This window comes from Hipposideros armiger, unplaced genomic scaffold, assembly GCF_001890085.2.
Source record: "Hipposideros armiger isolate ML-2016 unplaced genomic scaffold, ASM189008v1 scaffold_936, whole genome shotgun sequence".
Lineage (NCBI taxonomy): Eukaryota > Metazoa > Chordata > Mammalia > Chiroptera > Hipposideridae > Hipposideros > Hipposideros armiger.
The window spans coordinates 258592-275194 of record NW_017732286.1 but is presented as its reverse complement, the minus strand read 5'-3'; the positions used below and the strand labels follow the sequence as shown (position 1 = coordinate 275194).

General features: G+C 42.0%; 1 protein-coding gene across 1 annotated transcript in view; it reads right to left on the bottom strand.

The window, feature by feature from the left end:
• Positions 1-16603, bottom strand: part of WWTR1 (WW domain containing transcription regulator 1) — a 151669-nt gene that overhangs the window by 5362 nt on the left and 129704 nt on the right. The window contains 2 exon segments of the mRNA XM_019630718.1: positions 3887-3999; positions 5444-5577. Of these exon segments, the coding sequence (XP_019486263.1) occupies positions 3887-3999; positions 5444-5577 (247 nt within the window).

Genomic DNA, 16603 nt, shown 5'->3' with positions numbered 1-16603 from the left:
GTTCACAATTTTAAAATCTCTCACTTTGGAGCAACTATGCAATAGTAATCTTTTTGGTCTTTGCCGTTTTATCCACTTAAAAAGTGGGAGAGGGCTGGCCGAATGGCTCAGTTGGTTAAGAGCTTGCCCAAGAATACAAGCTCTGAGCAACAGAGTCGCTGGTTCGATTCCCACATAGGCCAGTGATGCTGCGCCCCGAGCTGAGCTGCCAACAGGTAGCAGGATGGCTCAGCTGGTGAGAGCACGTGCTCCCAAAAACAAGGCTGCTGGTTTGAATGGTGGGCTATGCCCACCTGCAACTAAAGACTGAACTCAGCACCTTGAGCTGAGCTGCTTCCTGAGTGGCTCAGGGGATAGAATGCACACTCTTAACAACAAGGCTGCCAGTTCGACTCCTGCATGGGATGGTGGCTACGCCCACCTGCAACTAAGAGTAAACTCGGCACCTTGAGCTGAGCTGCCTCCTGGATGGCTCAGTGGATAGAGCATGTGCTATTAACAACAAGGCTGCCAGGTTTGACTCCCACATGGGATGGTGGGCTATGCCCACTCGCAACTAAAACCGAACTCAACACCTTCAGCTGAGCGGCCGTGAGCTGCCGACGGGTGGCTGGATGGCGACTGGACTTGGGAGCTGAGCTAGCTGCGTCCTCCACAACTAAGATTGAAGGACAACAACTTGGCTGTTCCCCTCCCCCAATTCCCCAACACTGTTCCCCTCCCCTAACTCCCCAATAAAATCTTAAAAAAAAAGAAGGCAATTCTTAAAAGAGTGTGATTATTTCAGACTATTCTGGAAGGATGGGTCACTTCTCAGGCTTTGCTCCTGCTGTTTCCTTTACTCCATCCTCACACCAAAGCCAGCTGTTCTTTCCATGTGCATTTTGCAAGGGGAGTGCTCAGCTGGCGTGTCCCCATTCAGCACGTGGCCAGTAAAACTAACAGACCTTATCAGGCCACACCTGAGCTGTCCACCCTCAGCTTGTCCTCATCTTGTCACTGTATACTTACATTTCTCCCCTTGAGAGGGGTTCTGCCCACCTCCTATAGCAACTTTACTGAGGTGACCCTAAACTCTGTGGGCTGACGCTCAGCCCTAACATTTATCAAGTCCTTTTGTACTTTACGTCAGCCTTTTTAGAAAGAGGACAGGAAACCTTTGGGCCAAGCTCTGTGATCTCATGACTCCTCACAATTCTACGAAGTGAGCACATTATTCCTACTTTATAGGTAGGAAATCTGAGGCTCACAGAGGTCACATTACTTACCCACAGTCACTACCCAGCAAATGGAAAAGCAAGGATTCAACTTAGGCTGCCTGTCTGCGATGACTATGTTCTTTTCAGGACACCACTTCATTCTACATTTTGGCTTTAAAATTTACCCACTCGAGGTCTTTTTATTATTTATTTATTTATTTATTTATTTATTGAGATTTTATTGGGGAATTGGGGGAGGGGAATAGCCAAGTTGTTGTCTTTCAATCTTAGTTGTGAAGAGTGCAGCTAGCTCAGTTCCCAAATCCAGTTGCCATCTAGCCGCCCGTCGGTAGCTCATGGCCATTCAGCTCAAGGTGCCGTGTCAATCTTAGTTGTGGGTGGGCATGGCCCACCATCCCATGCGGAAATTGAACCCGGCAACCTTGTTAGGAGCATGTGCTCTCACCAGCTGAGCCATCCTGCCACCTGTTGGCAGCTCAGCTCACTGGCCCATGTGGGAATTGAAACAGCAACCCTGTTGCTCCAAGCTTGCGCTCTTAACCAACTGAGCCACGTGGCCAGCCCCTTGAGGTTATATATAAAAGCCACCGTGTAGAATTCATCTTTTTTTTTTTAATATCAAGCTTAGATTTACACCTCCTTAGTCTTTTATTTAACTTTGCTTTTTTTTTTTTTTTAATTGGGGAACTGGGGGAAGGGGAACAGTGCTGGGGAATTGGGGGAAAGGGAACAGACAAGTTGCTGTCCTTTTGTTCTTCAGTCTAGTTGTGGAGGACGTTGCTTCACTGGCCCAAATTGGCACCATCATTGTGCTCTTCTGGGGCGAGACACATCAGTCACCGGCTTCTGGATGGCCGCTCACTGCGGCTGCTGGCTGCTCACGCTGGCTGCTGGCTACACACGGTAGCCCATGGCAACTCATTGCCACAGGGGCTGCAGCCTATGCCGTCGCCGGCAACTCACGGCAGCCCAGCTCCAGGTGGAGCTGTTGTTCAGCATCTTAGCTGTAGGGGGCGGTGTCACTGGCCCTCATATGTGGGATCCGAACCGGGGCCCTCTGGCATCCCAAGCCAGTTCTTAACCATCGCGCCACTCAGCCGGCCCTTAACTTTGCTTTTTATCTTTACTGGCTTCCCAATGTTTAAAAGATGAAGCAAATAATTATTAAACATAGGAAGGAGCCACTCCAACGACGGTAAAATAAATCTCACACCGTAAAATAGGAGAGAGAGATTAAGAAAGAGAGGGAGGAAAGCAGGAAGGGAGGGAGAAAACTGAAGTCATAAATTAAAGTGTAACAAAACAAACAGTTCAAACTATTCCTGTGTGACTCCTCACAAGACATGCTGTGCAATCCTGTAAACACATAGATGACGGCCTGCGAGGAGACCCTGGAGCAGCTGCTCCAACGGCCTACCCTGGCTGGCTGAGTTTGACTCTTGTCGGACCAATAATTTAGATTCACAGCAGGAAGAGCAGTCGTCCAAGAGCAGAGTGTAATAAACACAGGCACTATGAATAACAGCATCTAGGAAAGCAATTATTTTCATCACAGAACAATTAATTTTCTATTATCAGTGAGAACAGAGGAAAAACTTGCATGAAAAACTCCAAATAGTGGATGCCTCAGCTGTCATTTATTTTTAATTCTAGAATATTCTGGGAGTTTTCAACTTTGGTAGTGAAGTCTAGATTTGGCTAATAAGACCAAATTCAGTTTTTGCAATTGGAGGCCTTACTTGAGAAGAGGAGAAACAGAGAGGTAACCAAGGAAGCCAGCTGAAGCCTGGCCTAACAGCAGTGCAGGCTGGGAACTAGGTTACAGTCGTCCTAACTCTTCTTTTTAATTGCTTGGGAAGGACACTGTTACCATGCTGAGATTTGGAACTGACAATGTAGAGTCCTCTGAGTTGCTTAACTTTCCAAATATCCACTGCCAATTGACTCCCAAATGCAGTGAACGACATGAAAAATTGGCATACAGGTGAAACTATAAACCAGTACCACTTCTTAATAGAAAAAGTGGCCCATACATTACAGCTGAAAACCAGAACAGCATAAACATTCCAATGTGGAAGGATGGCCAAGTAGAGAGGGGTGTGTCAGTGCAAGTGTGAGGAAAGGGCCCTATGAGGCAAGGACAAGCCAAAAAAAGGGAAAAAAAACACCAGAATTTAAAATCTTGTGCCCATATATGAAAACTATATTTGTATAGGGGCAGCTGGGTGGCTCAGTTGGTTAGAGCGTATGCTCTTAACAACAAGGTTGCTGGTTCGACTCCCACATGGGATGGTGGGCTATGCCCCCCCGTGCACACACACACAACTACATTTGAAAATGTTGACTGGACTTGGAGCTGAGCTGCGTTCTCCACAACTGAGATTGAAGGACAACAACTTGACTTGGAGCTGATGGGTCCTGGGAAAAACACTCTGTTCCCCAATAAAGTTTTAAAAAAAACAACAACAAATATATTTGCATAAACTATGGGGAAGGGGCTAAGTTTTATTATTGTAATAGTGCTTGGGGTGTTAGATGGCTTTTCACTAGTCATTTTATGTTGCTTTTGTTGAGATTGTTTCTGGTTGGATTTCAGAAGTGAGATGACTAAAACAATGATTTAACAATGCAAACACATCACAGGTACTCGCAAGCTTTGCCCCCACCTGTGTCCATCTCATCCACGTTGCTGAGGAAGTCCTCTGGAGTCGTCGGAACACTGTAGCACCCTAACCCCAGGCCGCTGTCAGTGCTCTGTTCCCGTGAGTGATACGGCCCTCTGGAGAGCAAACGATGAAGAAACATCAGTGTGACCCCACTAAAGAAATTTCAAAACTAAAATACAGAGTAGTTCTGTCACTCTGCCCAATTTTCCAGGTAATGGAGACAGACTTTGCACTTCCTTTTAATTTTGAAACATATATCCCAATGTCAATGAAATTAATAAATTGTAAGGCAAGTAAAACTAGCCATTGATAGTAAATTGAGATTGATTTCCTTTTCATCTCAAAATAACAATTTGAGCAGTGTTCTACATATTGAGTGTGATATCATTCATGTAAATTTTTAAAAACAGAAAACAATGTTGAATATTGTTTACGGATACACACATTAACAGGTAATAAGACACATAAAAATATGTGCAATGAACATATACCAATTTATGAATAGTGGCTACCACTAGGAAGGGAAGAAAGGAAAGAAACAGATTTCAGTGGTGGTGGGGATGAATTTAAATATTAATTGTAATGCTATTTTTTTAAAAATAAGATCTGTAAAAATAAGGCAAATCTGGGTTTTGGGTACATGGGTAAATCTTACACTACTCTCTATACTTTTCTGAACACTTGAAATACTTCTAAATCGACAATTTGAAAACTCCTTTCTGTCATTGCTTTAGCTACTATTTGTTTTCATCTCCCTCTTTCTCCCTATTTTTAATAACTTTCATAATTGTATTTATTTGTTTGCCAGAAACTCTGTAAGGGCAGAAAGGGCATAGAAAATAGAATACTGCCCTTTACTTGGGTTTAAAAGGCTACAGTTAAGGTTGACTACTTCTACTCATGAAGATAGTCCTGATTAAATTATCTTTTCCATAAAATGTTTCCTATTTTAAAACATCTTCTCTTAGTTTTAGTTAATTCTATTGTGAAATAATTTTAGAATCACATACAAGATGCAAAAGGAGTAGAGAGTTCCTATGTATCCTTCTCCCTCTTAGCCAATCACATCTTACATAACCAATGATCAAAACCAGGACACTGACACTGTATGATACTATTAACTAAACTATAGACCTTATTAACATTTTACCATGAACATCATCTCTTAATTGTTATGTTCTCTATTTGCCACATGTCATGCTTTTATTCCCCAATGGCTACATAAAACCCCAAGTTTCTTCCAAATAATTCCTATACAATACCATTCCATTGAAATTGTTAAGTTTATCCCCATTTACAAATCATGGACTAGGGCTTCACTCCATGTCATATCACCAATTTTTGAATTTGAGATTAAAAAATGTAGATGACTGCCTGTTTTTATTTCTTCTGTCTCCTCTGTTTTTATTTCTTCTGTCACCTCTCTCTATTTGCTCCCTCTAGCCTAAATCTAACCTCCAAGCGCCCTACTTTTTTCCAATATAAACAAAGACCCATTATATTCTAGACCACAAAATAAAGAAAGCAAAAATCAGTGGCCCCAAAATGTTAACTTACCCATTCAGGAAAGGATCTGAGGTATTATTAGTGATGGATCTCATGTCAGGGGTCATGGTAGGTGGATTGACAGCAGCCTGAACCGTGGCCAGAGTCTCAGCTTCCATGGGGAGCTGTCTACAGAGAGCAGCTTCCTGCAGAAATGAGTCAGAGGGAGAGGCAAGAGTTATTCCCTCATCGAAGGATCAGAATAAAGTAGACTTCACAAGAAAACTTTTCACCAAATACAAAGCACTCTAATAAGTAAAAATCATCAGGAAATCATTAGTGTTCTTTCTCTGAAGAAAGTCTTACAGGCATAAGTCATTTTCTCACGTACACAAAGTTAATGAGAGGCTCAGCCAATACTTGCCCTCAGGGCATTTACGAAGCAACTCTTCCACCCATGCAATTGTTTAAATACCCAAAACTTATAAAGGTTTCCCAAGACACTTTCTCAGAAACAAGGCTATTTTTATCCCAGGAGCTCAGACCAATTCTAAGTCAATGAAAGCAAATGGACAACTCTGGACTAGCACGTACATTTTGTCTTTGCCACTTACTGACCAGTAAAGCTGTGGGATTACAGAGGTCCGGCTCTGCACTGAATCACACCTGGCAGTTTTATGTCAATAGCCAGAAGAGAAAAACAATCAGTTAAAAAGTTTGTTAGTCAATCAGTTTTTCTCTTTGACTAAATATTTTGCTGATGTGACGAAAATGGCTGAAGGTTGGGGAACCATGCAGATCTGATCCAAGTCTCACTGACGATTAACTGTTTGCGAGTATCTGGATTTCATTAGCAAAAATTAGAATGCTAGCATTATTTTTTTAAGCTAGCATGATTTTGCCAAGGAGAGTCAATCCAAAGGTTACGGATTTGACTGCAATTACTTTCTCTAGGTATAACCTCCACAGAGTCTCTCCCATTTTGACAAACAAGACCAGACATCAGATTTCTTTCAAATTTGCTGCTGTTTCCAGAGAAGAATACTTCTCTGTTTATACTTGCATCCAAAACCAAAGTTAGGCCCTTCCCACATTTATGCCTATTAATTAGTTGCCTACTTCCCAGGCTGAAGTCATTGGTCTGACCATCCCTCAAACCCCAAAACCAGGCTACCATGGCAAATGGAATATTTAGGCCATCTAAGTTACAGTATCTATGTTAGATCTGTTCCGGCCCTAACATGCTATGAATTTACAGAATAACTGCTGTCTAGACAAGTCCAGTGAAGTCATCAGTTGTAAAGACTTTCGGTTACTAGAGTTCATTGTACTGTTACTAGGAGTTACGGTAGCATGACTCTTATAAACTGTGAGAGACCTGATTAATAAGCAACTGCATTGTTAACTTATACTGAAATAAGTCCCCTGGTAAGAAAGGGTTCATGGTTCACTTCTGCTCATCCAAATTGCAAATGATCAGAATACTTAACTAACATACATGTTATTCAGTTAATCCATAAAAAGCAAACTAAAAATACAGATTAAGAAAAAGGATAATTTTAGTCCATAATCCAAATCTTGGAAGTACCTTCTGACTAAATCTAGAAAAACTGAATTATTTTCTGATAGTTGTTTTTACATGGCAGGCAGTATGCATTAGACATCTTATTCTCCAGCCGTAGCTTACCTGATGGCCTCATACAGAAGACCAGGGGCTAAACCTGGTGTGAGGAGCCTAGAGCCCACCAGCCCCTCAAGCACACTCATACACTTGAACCAGTTTGAATGATATTATGATATCACCAAGTTAATGGTCTAATTTCTAGTTCTTTATAAACTGTAAATGCAAAGACCCTTTGGGTAATAATCTTCATTATCCAAAAAATCACCTTTAACTAGAATATTCCATTCTCCAAACATGAATAAATTTGGGGTTTACTCCTAAACTGGTACCCTTTAAACATACAAGTTGAAGAGATAGCTGCATTTCTTTTTATTTGACAAAATCTTATCACCATACGTCTTAAGAATATTGGTTGAATTTGCAATTTCTAGGTGGTCTGAATTTAAATGTAAGAATCATTTCTGGTATTTCAGGGAATAATAAAATACATATTATATACATAATGCATATGAATTGTCATCTGTAATGACTTTAATATGAAAATAGAATGTTTAAATTATAAGAACAAATAGATATAAAAATACAGTTCTAAACTTTCCTCTTCCTTTAAATTACTCCTGGCATATTTCAAATAAATACAATACAGATTTTTAAAAGAATGCTTCCATGTGGCTAAGTATATAATATAAATAAAATTCAAAAGTTCTATGTTTAATAATCAAAGCTGAAGGAATCTACACTATATTTGGGGAAACATTTCACTGTGCCATTTCACATCTGTTTCCTCGACTTTAAATTAAGGATAACCAACGTTCCATTCTTCAGCATCAATGCTATTGCTCTACTTTGAAGACTTGACTCTAATGTCATCATAAGTGCAATGCTACGTTCTGTCTCTAGGGGGCTCACAGTCTCATTTTCCACCTTTAAATGATTAACAAAGGAGAGAATACAGAAAGACTGAATAACCTTGAAATATAAATTAGGCTAGTCTGAGAAAGTTATTACAGGCGACAACACTTTCTCCAAGATTGATCCAAGATTATTGTTGGGTCACAAGTCATTCCACTCCGCAGCCAATGGGCGGTTTACAGCAGTTGGCCCCCTGCTGCTGTAAACCTACCTACATGGCGGCCCACAAAACCCTGTGTCAGTCCTGGCCACTTCTCTCCTCCTGTCTCTGACACGCTCCCCTCACTCACCCCCTTCCCACTTCCCACATCTGCACCAACTGCTCCCTCTGCTTGTAACATGCTCCCCACATCTTCCCAAGTTCACTCCTTCACTTAATGTCTGTTTCCTACAAATGCCATCTCTTTAAAGAGCACGTTAAATTGTCTTCATAGCAACCTATGTATTTGTTGTCTGTCTTTCCCACTGAAATGTAAGCTCCATGAGGGAAAGGATCTTATTTGTCATGTTCAGGCCTATGTCCCCCGCTGCCTATAGCAGCGAGGCACATAGTAGGTGCTGGATAAATATTTGTTCAATGAATAAATGAAAATATTACTGGAATTCAAATGGAAATATTTTAAATTGTGATTAGTAATAATAAAAAAATAAACTAGGAATAGTTCAATTCTCATTTTCAACCATAAATATGAATGAGATAGCAGCATATACTATAATCCCAACTAGCCAGGCACAAACTCCATCCTCATGTAAGGATCCCACTGAATTCCTGCCTGCTCCTAACACAGAGGATGAACAGGAGGGCAGAGCGGTCAGGAGCAGGGATTCCGCGGCCAGACGTTTGGATCTGAACCATGGCCCTGCCATCTCCCAGCCACGTATCAACCTCTGTGCTCCTCATGTATAAAGTGAGGATAATAACAGCTTCTACCCAATAGGGCTGATGTGATGATAAAGTGAGGTGAAACATATAAGGTGCTTAGAACAGTGCCTGGCACATGAGATCACTTCACAAATGTTTATTAAGTATCATTACTATTATTATTATTATTATTATTATTATTATTATTATTATTATTATCACATGTTCTGTATTCCAAAAAAAGCAAAAAAAAATAAAATAAACAATCTTAAAACTCACACTATTACATAGAACTAACCCGCTTTGAGTGGTTTGACACTTCTTCCTGGTCAACTTTGACCTTGCAAACCAAAGTGTGAAATTCATCATGATGAGTCAGCAAGGCTAAGAAACATTTCTTTTTTAATAAGGAGAGGTTCGTAAATCTTCTTATATAACATAAAATTAGTTTTTAATAAAAATAAAGAATAGTGAGGGCCGGCCGAGGGGCGAGATGGTTAAGAACTGGCTTGGGATGCCAGAGGGCCCCGGTTCGGATCCCACATATGAGGGCCAGTGACACCGCCGCCCTCTACAGCTAGACGCTGAACAACAGCTCAACCTGGAGCTGGGCTGCCTTGAGTCGCAGGCGACGGCGTAGGCTGCAGCCCCTGTGGCAGTGGGTTGCCATGAGCTACCGTGTGTAGCCAGCAGCCAGCGTGAGGGGCCAGCAGCCGCAGTGAGCGGCCGTCCAGAAGCCGGCGACTGATCTGCCTCACCCGGGAAGAGCGCAATGATGGTGCCAACTTGGGCCAGTGAAGCAACGTCCTCCACAACTAGATTGAAGAACAAAACGACAGCAACTTGTCTGTTCCCCTTCCCCCAATTTCCCAATAAAAAAAAAAAATCTTAAAAAAAATAAAGAATAGTGAGAAGTTTCATTTAACTTAATTATATTTTATAATATATATTCTATATTTAGAATTTTGTAAAGTCTAGCCTCTTCTTTGAAAGAAACTATTTTCCTATTTCAGCTCATGAATTCAAGGAGGAAAAAAAGGAGCACAAAATCCAAGGTTTAGAAATAAAAGAACAAACCTCATTAACACATCCCTAACTAAACCGGGAGAGAATTAAAACACACACACACACACACACACACACACACACACACACACACACACAGACAAAACTAAATTTGGTGTAAAACTGAACCCCAGACTCACCATGATTTTGGCTGCCACTTGACACCCACTGCCCTTATACGGGCAGAAATGAAAGACAAACCACCTGAATTTAGTTTGACCAAGAAGCAGTCAAGACTGTTGAAACTAAAACAGTTGAAGCAAAGACAGAAGATGAGGGCACTGGATTAAATGAATTGACGGGGAAATGGAGACAGTTGGCCAAGCCTGGTCTAGGATATGACTCAGAAAGTTGACAGTGCAGCTGCCCAACCCCCGTACTCAGTCCCCAGCTCCCTCTAGTTGAGGCAGGACAACAAATGGTAAGCTGGAGGCCCATCCAAGCCCGCTGGTCTGTCTCTCACCTCCCACTTCTACTCTAGTTCAATGGGTCTATTCACAGATCCCTTCCCAGTGTCCTCTCTACCCCCACCCACCCTGTCCTCCCAAACAAGTCTTCAGTGTCCTAGACGCCTTAGTACTTTGGGTCCCTCTTCATCTAGCCAGATCTCATCCACCATCGTTGTCAGGATGCCTTGCCTGACCATCATAATCACAGCAAAACACTAGTTTCCCCCTTTCCCAGCCCTGAACTCCTAAATAAACACATCCAGCTGGGGTTTGAAACCCCACATCTCCCAAAGCACTCCTCATCTGGCACCCAAGCAGCTCTTCCTATTAACTTCAAGCTTTCTCTAATGCCATCACCACCTATCCCAGCTCAAAATCGAAGTCAACTGACTTCTTCAGACCCCTCAACAACTCCTTCATTCATTTATTCCTTCGTTTTATTTTTTTGAAAATACTGTGGAGACTACCAGGTGCCAGATACTGGTCTCAGCAGCCGGGATCCAGCAATGGCCAATACAGACAGTGCCCTATCTCATGAAGAACTCTAGAGGGGTAGACAGACTGTAACAAATAACGATGAACAAGGGTCAAGCCTGTGGGTTCCATCTCCCCGATAGTCCCATGCTCCAAACCTGCTCTCCATCTCAACAGACCTGCTTACCTGCAGTCAACCTCCATCCAGGCCATCCAGGCCTCTGCTCTACAGTTCACTGAGGTCTTTACAAAGAGTGACCAGAGGAGGAAATCAGGATGGGAGGGGTCAGGGTGAAATGTCCTATGAAGCAGCAGGGGGCTGTTTAACCAGAAGAGAGACCTGAAGGGCACACCTTGGCTCTTAAAACTATTAACAGACTATCACACAGAAGAAGGAAAATCCCTTCTTCCCAGGTTGGAGGTCAGTATGATGAAGACCATTCTAGTCAGTGGTCCACTCAGGGGTGGAGCTGACTCTACGCAGTTCTCTGGGGTACTGGCCACTGGAATTCCCAGGCAGGTGTTAAAGGTTAAATGCTATTACACATACATGTCCAGCACTTGGCACAGGAACAAAAGTGTCCTTGGAATCAGAAAGATAAAGAGTTCAAATCCCAGCTCAGCTACCCCCTAGCTATAATATCTTGGACTAAATTCTTTGTCTTTCTTGATAGTGTGTTCATCTGATTCATTTTGCTGGGCTGTTATAAAGATGAAAAAGTATATTTACAAAGAACCTGGCACAAGGAGGCAGTCAACAGAATGAACTACCAATAGTGGTAAACGTTTTGGGAGGTGGAGATACTAGCTAATATTTGCGTATTGCTTACTATGTGTGAAGCGCTGTTCTAAGCACTGTAACATACTATTTCATTTCATCTTCATGACAGTCCAACTGTTTCCAAGTTACAGATGAGGAAACTGAGGCATTGAGAAATTAAGCAACTTTCCCAAGATCTGGCTCCAGAGTCTGTTCTCACAGCCACCACACAGACAGTATGGCAGAGACAGGAAAGCCGAGAGTTGAGGTTGGCAGGCTTCACATTTTGGGCCCTTTCCCCTACAGGCTGTGCTATTTCATTTCTCTGGGCCTGTTTTCCCAGCTCTGAAATGGAAATACCAACCCCCTTCCTTTAGACAGTTCTGAGGAGGATTTAATGAAACTGACCTGTTTAACTCTCCTGAATACATTTAACTGCCCTGAATTGGGAAAGAGATTGAAGGGCACGTATTCTATAATCCTTTTCAAAGTATATGGGTGGAGCTAGTATCCTGGGAATTTACAGCACATCAAGCAAAGTTATAAGTTCAGGTTTTAAAGGCCAGCTTCAGAAAGATCTGGAAAGCTGCCCATGGTAACCCCACCCCTCCTCTCTTCCACCACAACTTATTTTTTTTCTCTAGATCCAAGCTGGGGGTCGAAAGATTGCTGCAAAATGAGAGCTTGAGAATCTTTTTTGGGGTTTGTGGCAAAGCGTGTGGTCATCCATCTAGCTCCCTGAAATGAATAATTATATGTGGATTAAAAAACACACTTTCGTAGCAGCTGGGGAAAAGGGTGGCATGTAAAATAGCTGGAGGGGCAAGGGATATGAAAATGCTGATTTATAAGTTGAAGGCGTCCCTGGAAGCAAACCTCAAAGCTCCTTTCCTTCCAGCTCCCCACTGGCCTGCAGTGTGCTCATGGAATAAATCAACAGAGGAGGTGAGAAAGTAAACAGCAGTCGAAAGCATCCTGCAGCCCGGTCAGTCTTTGGCAGAGGGGGCCCGCCTCTTCTAGCCAGCTCCTGCCCTCACTGGAATGTACTTCAAAGGGAAACGAATGACAATAACCTCTTTTGAGGGTGCCCTGCTAGATACAAGTGTGTGTGGCCAGGGATTCTCCAAAAATGGAAGATTGAATTGTTTTAATTACAAAGGGTGGGGTGAGAAGTAAATGAAAAAAATAACATAAAGACAATATTTTGAAATCCTAACACTAAAATAGTTATTCTGGTGCAGAGAAGCTGCTCTCTCTCTGCCAAAACCTTGAGGGACTTCAGAGACAGAAAGCTGAATTATTTACCTCCTTTATAGAAAAAAAAAAATTCCTGATGTCAATTTCTTTTAAACTCTGTGCCAAAGGATTCTAGAAATTCATTGTCACATTTCCTGGAGCCTCCCTTTTTGAAATACTTCATCACACATGCTCAGCTGTCATGCCAGACTGTCGCTAGGAAAGAACGGTCGGAACTCGAACACTTTGGGGAAGACATTGGTTGAGTCTGTAATTATTATCCACAGCCTGTTTGCTGCTCTTTTAATTCAGGATGTGTATAACAGTGCTGTGTTATTCCATAATCTCTGCTGTCCCTGAGAATCACATTAAGAAAAATATAATTTAGATAGTATATTATAGCCACAGCATAACTTCCATGACACTCTTCACTGAAAAAAAAAGAGGTGAATGGATTTTCAAATGGAATATTTATTTCTTCATACCTTGGTGCTCTTACTAAGATCAGAAATATGCTGCTTTTCCTTCGTGCAAACTTGGTGAACCGCCATTTTTTAAATGTGTTCAGTTTATAACATTTTCAAAGGGGTCCTCTTAATAAGACTTGAACTGACATTATTCCTCTACAACATGAGAACACCAGGATATTTTAGAAAACGATTATTTCTGGGACTTGCAGGCAAATAAAACATTTGACAGAAGCTAGAATGTAAGGCCTATGAGGGTAGGGACAGTCTGTCTGTTCACTGCTCTGCATTTGGTGTCTGGAGCATGTGTTGAACAATGAATGAATGAACTTAAAAAGCCAGGCAGCTCTAGAGGGATTTATATATTGGTTCACCATGATCTCTCATGTTGCAGTCAACCCTGAAACCTAATTCTCTGAAATACTTTTCTAAAAGTTAAATTATAGCTTCTGTTCTGAAGAAAAAACTTTATGTAATAGCCACCATTTATGTTTCAGGATCTGCTAGGACATGACACTTTTAACCTCTGTAAACAGCTATTCTTCACATGACAAAAAACAGACCTCAAAATCTTCCCCCAGACCAGAGCTGCTCACAGCTGGGTGTGTCCCTCCCCAGAGCACTTGGTCAGGAATGGCTGTGAGAGGCCAGCCAGCTGGCCAGCAGGACCTGGTAGTGGCTTTCAACCCCAAAAGAAATCTGTGAGACCTGCCAAAAAAATCCTGCAGCCGAAGCCCAAACCCTCTGTCCTGGTCCCGGTTGGCCTGGCAACCAGAGGTCAGGCTTAGTCAGCATTTTTGTTTGACAAACTTCGTTCTCCTGGCCACTGAGCCCCAATTAAGGAAAGGGTGGGGGTAGAAACAGTGCTGAATGTGCTTGGGAACAATTAACAGTTTCTCAACAACGCAGACCCTGAGAAGGGACAACAGGGCTTGAAGGCTTCTCCACGTAGGCGTCTTCCAGGCCCTAAGCGCTAAAAGGAAGTCCTCCAGGTTAAAATCTCAGAGGCAGAGGCCCTCCCAGCTTCATATTTAAATGAATAATACACACGAAAAGAAACCCTCTCCTCAGATAAAGCCATGAGCCTGTTTTCATGTCAAGGAATTGTTCTTTCAGATATGTAAACAGGGACTGAGAAGCCTGTTTCTCAATTTCTTAACAGTTACTAAAATTTTCCACTTCATTGGGTAAAGTTGCAAACATGCCCTTTATGATATTGAGCAAATACTCTCCTCTGTTGACTGCTAAGCTGGAACAGCAGAATATTCTACAGTCATTGTGGGTATGTGTGGCTTGTGGTATTTTAACATTTCTGTCTAGCCGTGTTGTAGAACGGATTCCAGGCAGCTTAGGACAGATCCAACCAGTCACAGCACAACTGCCATAATACAGAATAAGTAAATGACTTCCCAATAGATTAAGAAGAGATAACAAAACAGTAGTATGACATGCTACTAATTTTGTTTTAAAACACGAAGTATATACACAAATACAAAGACTGAAAAGAAATCATCATCTTCATAGCTGGTAAGAAGATGAGTGACTATAAGGTTCTTCCTTATTTTTTGAGTATTTTAAATATTTTCTATAATGAATGTGTTTTGTCTTTGTTATTTTTATTTATACACAGTCCTGACAAATACATACAGTAATGAGACAGCCACTGAAACCAAGATATGAAACTCTGCCATTACCGCCCCCCCCCCAATTCCCTAGTGCTGCCCCTTTTTAGTCAGACACTCCTCCCTCATCCCAACCCTGGCAACCCCTCACCTGTCCTCTGTCCCTATAGTTTTGCCTTTTCCAGAATGTCATATAAATGGAATCATACAGTATGTAGCTTTTTGGGGTCTGACTTCTTTCACTTAGCAAAATGTTTTCTTTTATCACAATCGGGGGGGGGGGAAAGAAAGAAACCTAAATTATATTTTTAAAAGCTAAAAACCTGTGGCTCAGTTGGTTAACAGCTCGCTCAAGAGTGCAAGCTCTGAGCAACAGGGTCACCGGTTCGGTTCCCGAGCTGAGATGCCGCTGAGCTGCCAACAGGTGGCAGAATGGCTCAGCTAAAAAAAGAAAAAGAAAAAAAAAAGGCTAAAAACCTTATTTTTCTACTTAAAAATAATAACTCCACAAACTGAATTCTAACTTCTTTCTTAAAAATATGAAGATACCAGGTAGTACAGCTTCAATTGAGATTGCTTTCTTTTCTAGGCTTGCCATTTCTCTGATGAACCCGAAGCTGCCTCACAGCCTTTCGGGAAACTTAGCAAAAATAAAACTCTCATTATCATGAACAACGGAGAAGGTATTTCATGAAATCTCACTCTCCACAATGTCTGTGACAGACGCCTGCTGAAAGCAGGGGAAGATCCTCTTTCTTAATAAGGCAGTGCACTACAGACTTGGCTGGGATCCCACTCGCACTCGTGGCACCCCTCCACAGGAGCACCTGCCACGTTCTGAGATAATTCATCAATTATCAGATACAAGTAGTTCAACTGTTTCTACGAAAGCCAACGCTAAACGGTAGGGACCATTTTTCATGAAAGTCTCCTGCTTCAGAAGATGCCTAACTGGGGGAGATACCAAACCTCACTGGTCCTTTGATCCTAATTCTGTAGCTTCAGACAACTTGTTGGCCTAAAGGGCCACTGGAGGGGGGAGGAAGAGAAGGGAGGAGGAAGAGGAGGAGGAGGAGGAGGACAAGGACAAGGACAAGGAGAAGAAGCAGCATCTTATGCTCACTTTCACAGATTTCTGTGCCCGTCTGTATCTGGTCCCCACTCCAGTAATAAAAGTCAAAGATGGCAGCTACCTGGACCTCATGAAGTCGGGAATGGTTTGAATTCAACTGTCTGGCCAACAATTTGGATTAGATTTAATCATTTTTGTCTCCTTTGTTAAAATATAAGTTATCTGAGGGCAGCCATGCCCCACTATCTTTTTATTATTTTCCATCCCACTACATAAATATTGGGTGAATAAAGAAATGAGGAGATAAAGAAAGGAGTGAAAAACATTCTTCTATCATGAAATAATGGAGGTTCACTTTAGACCTGTAATCAGACTTTCCTCACATTCATTTTGTTAATATCCTGACATGATTTCAGTGACAATGAGTTAACACCGAGTCCTTGGCACCGTGAGGTGTACTTCAGAGTGTGTAACGAGGACCGATGAGTGGCTTTCGCCACAGCACGGTATCATCCAGTTGAGAGAGAGAGAGGATTAGCGGCATGGAAGAAGGAAGAAAGAGGAGAAATGAACGATATCTGTAGCACATAATTTATAAGGAGCGTTCACATTTATCATATACTTAAGAATGATAAAAATACAGAGTAGTGATGATTTCCCAAGAATTAGGGGATAAATTCATCGACTTA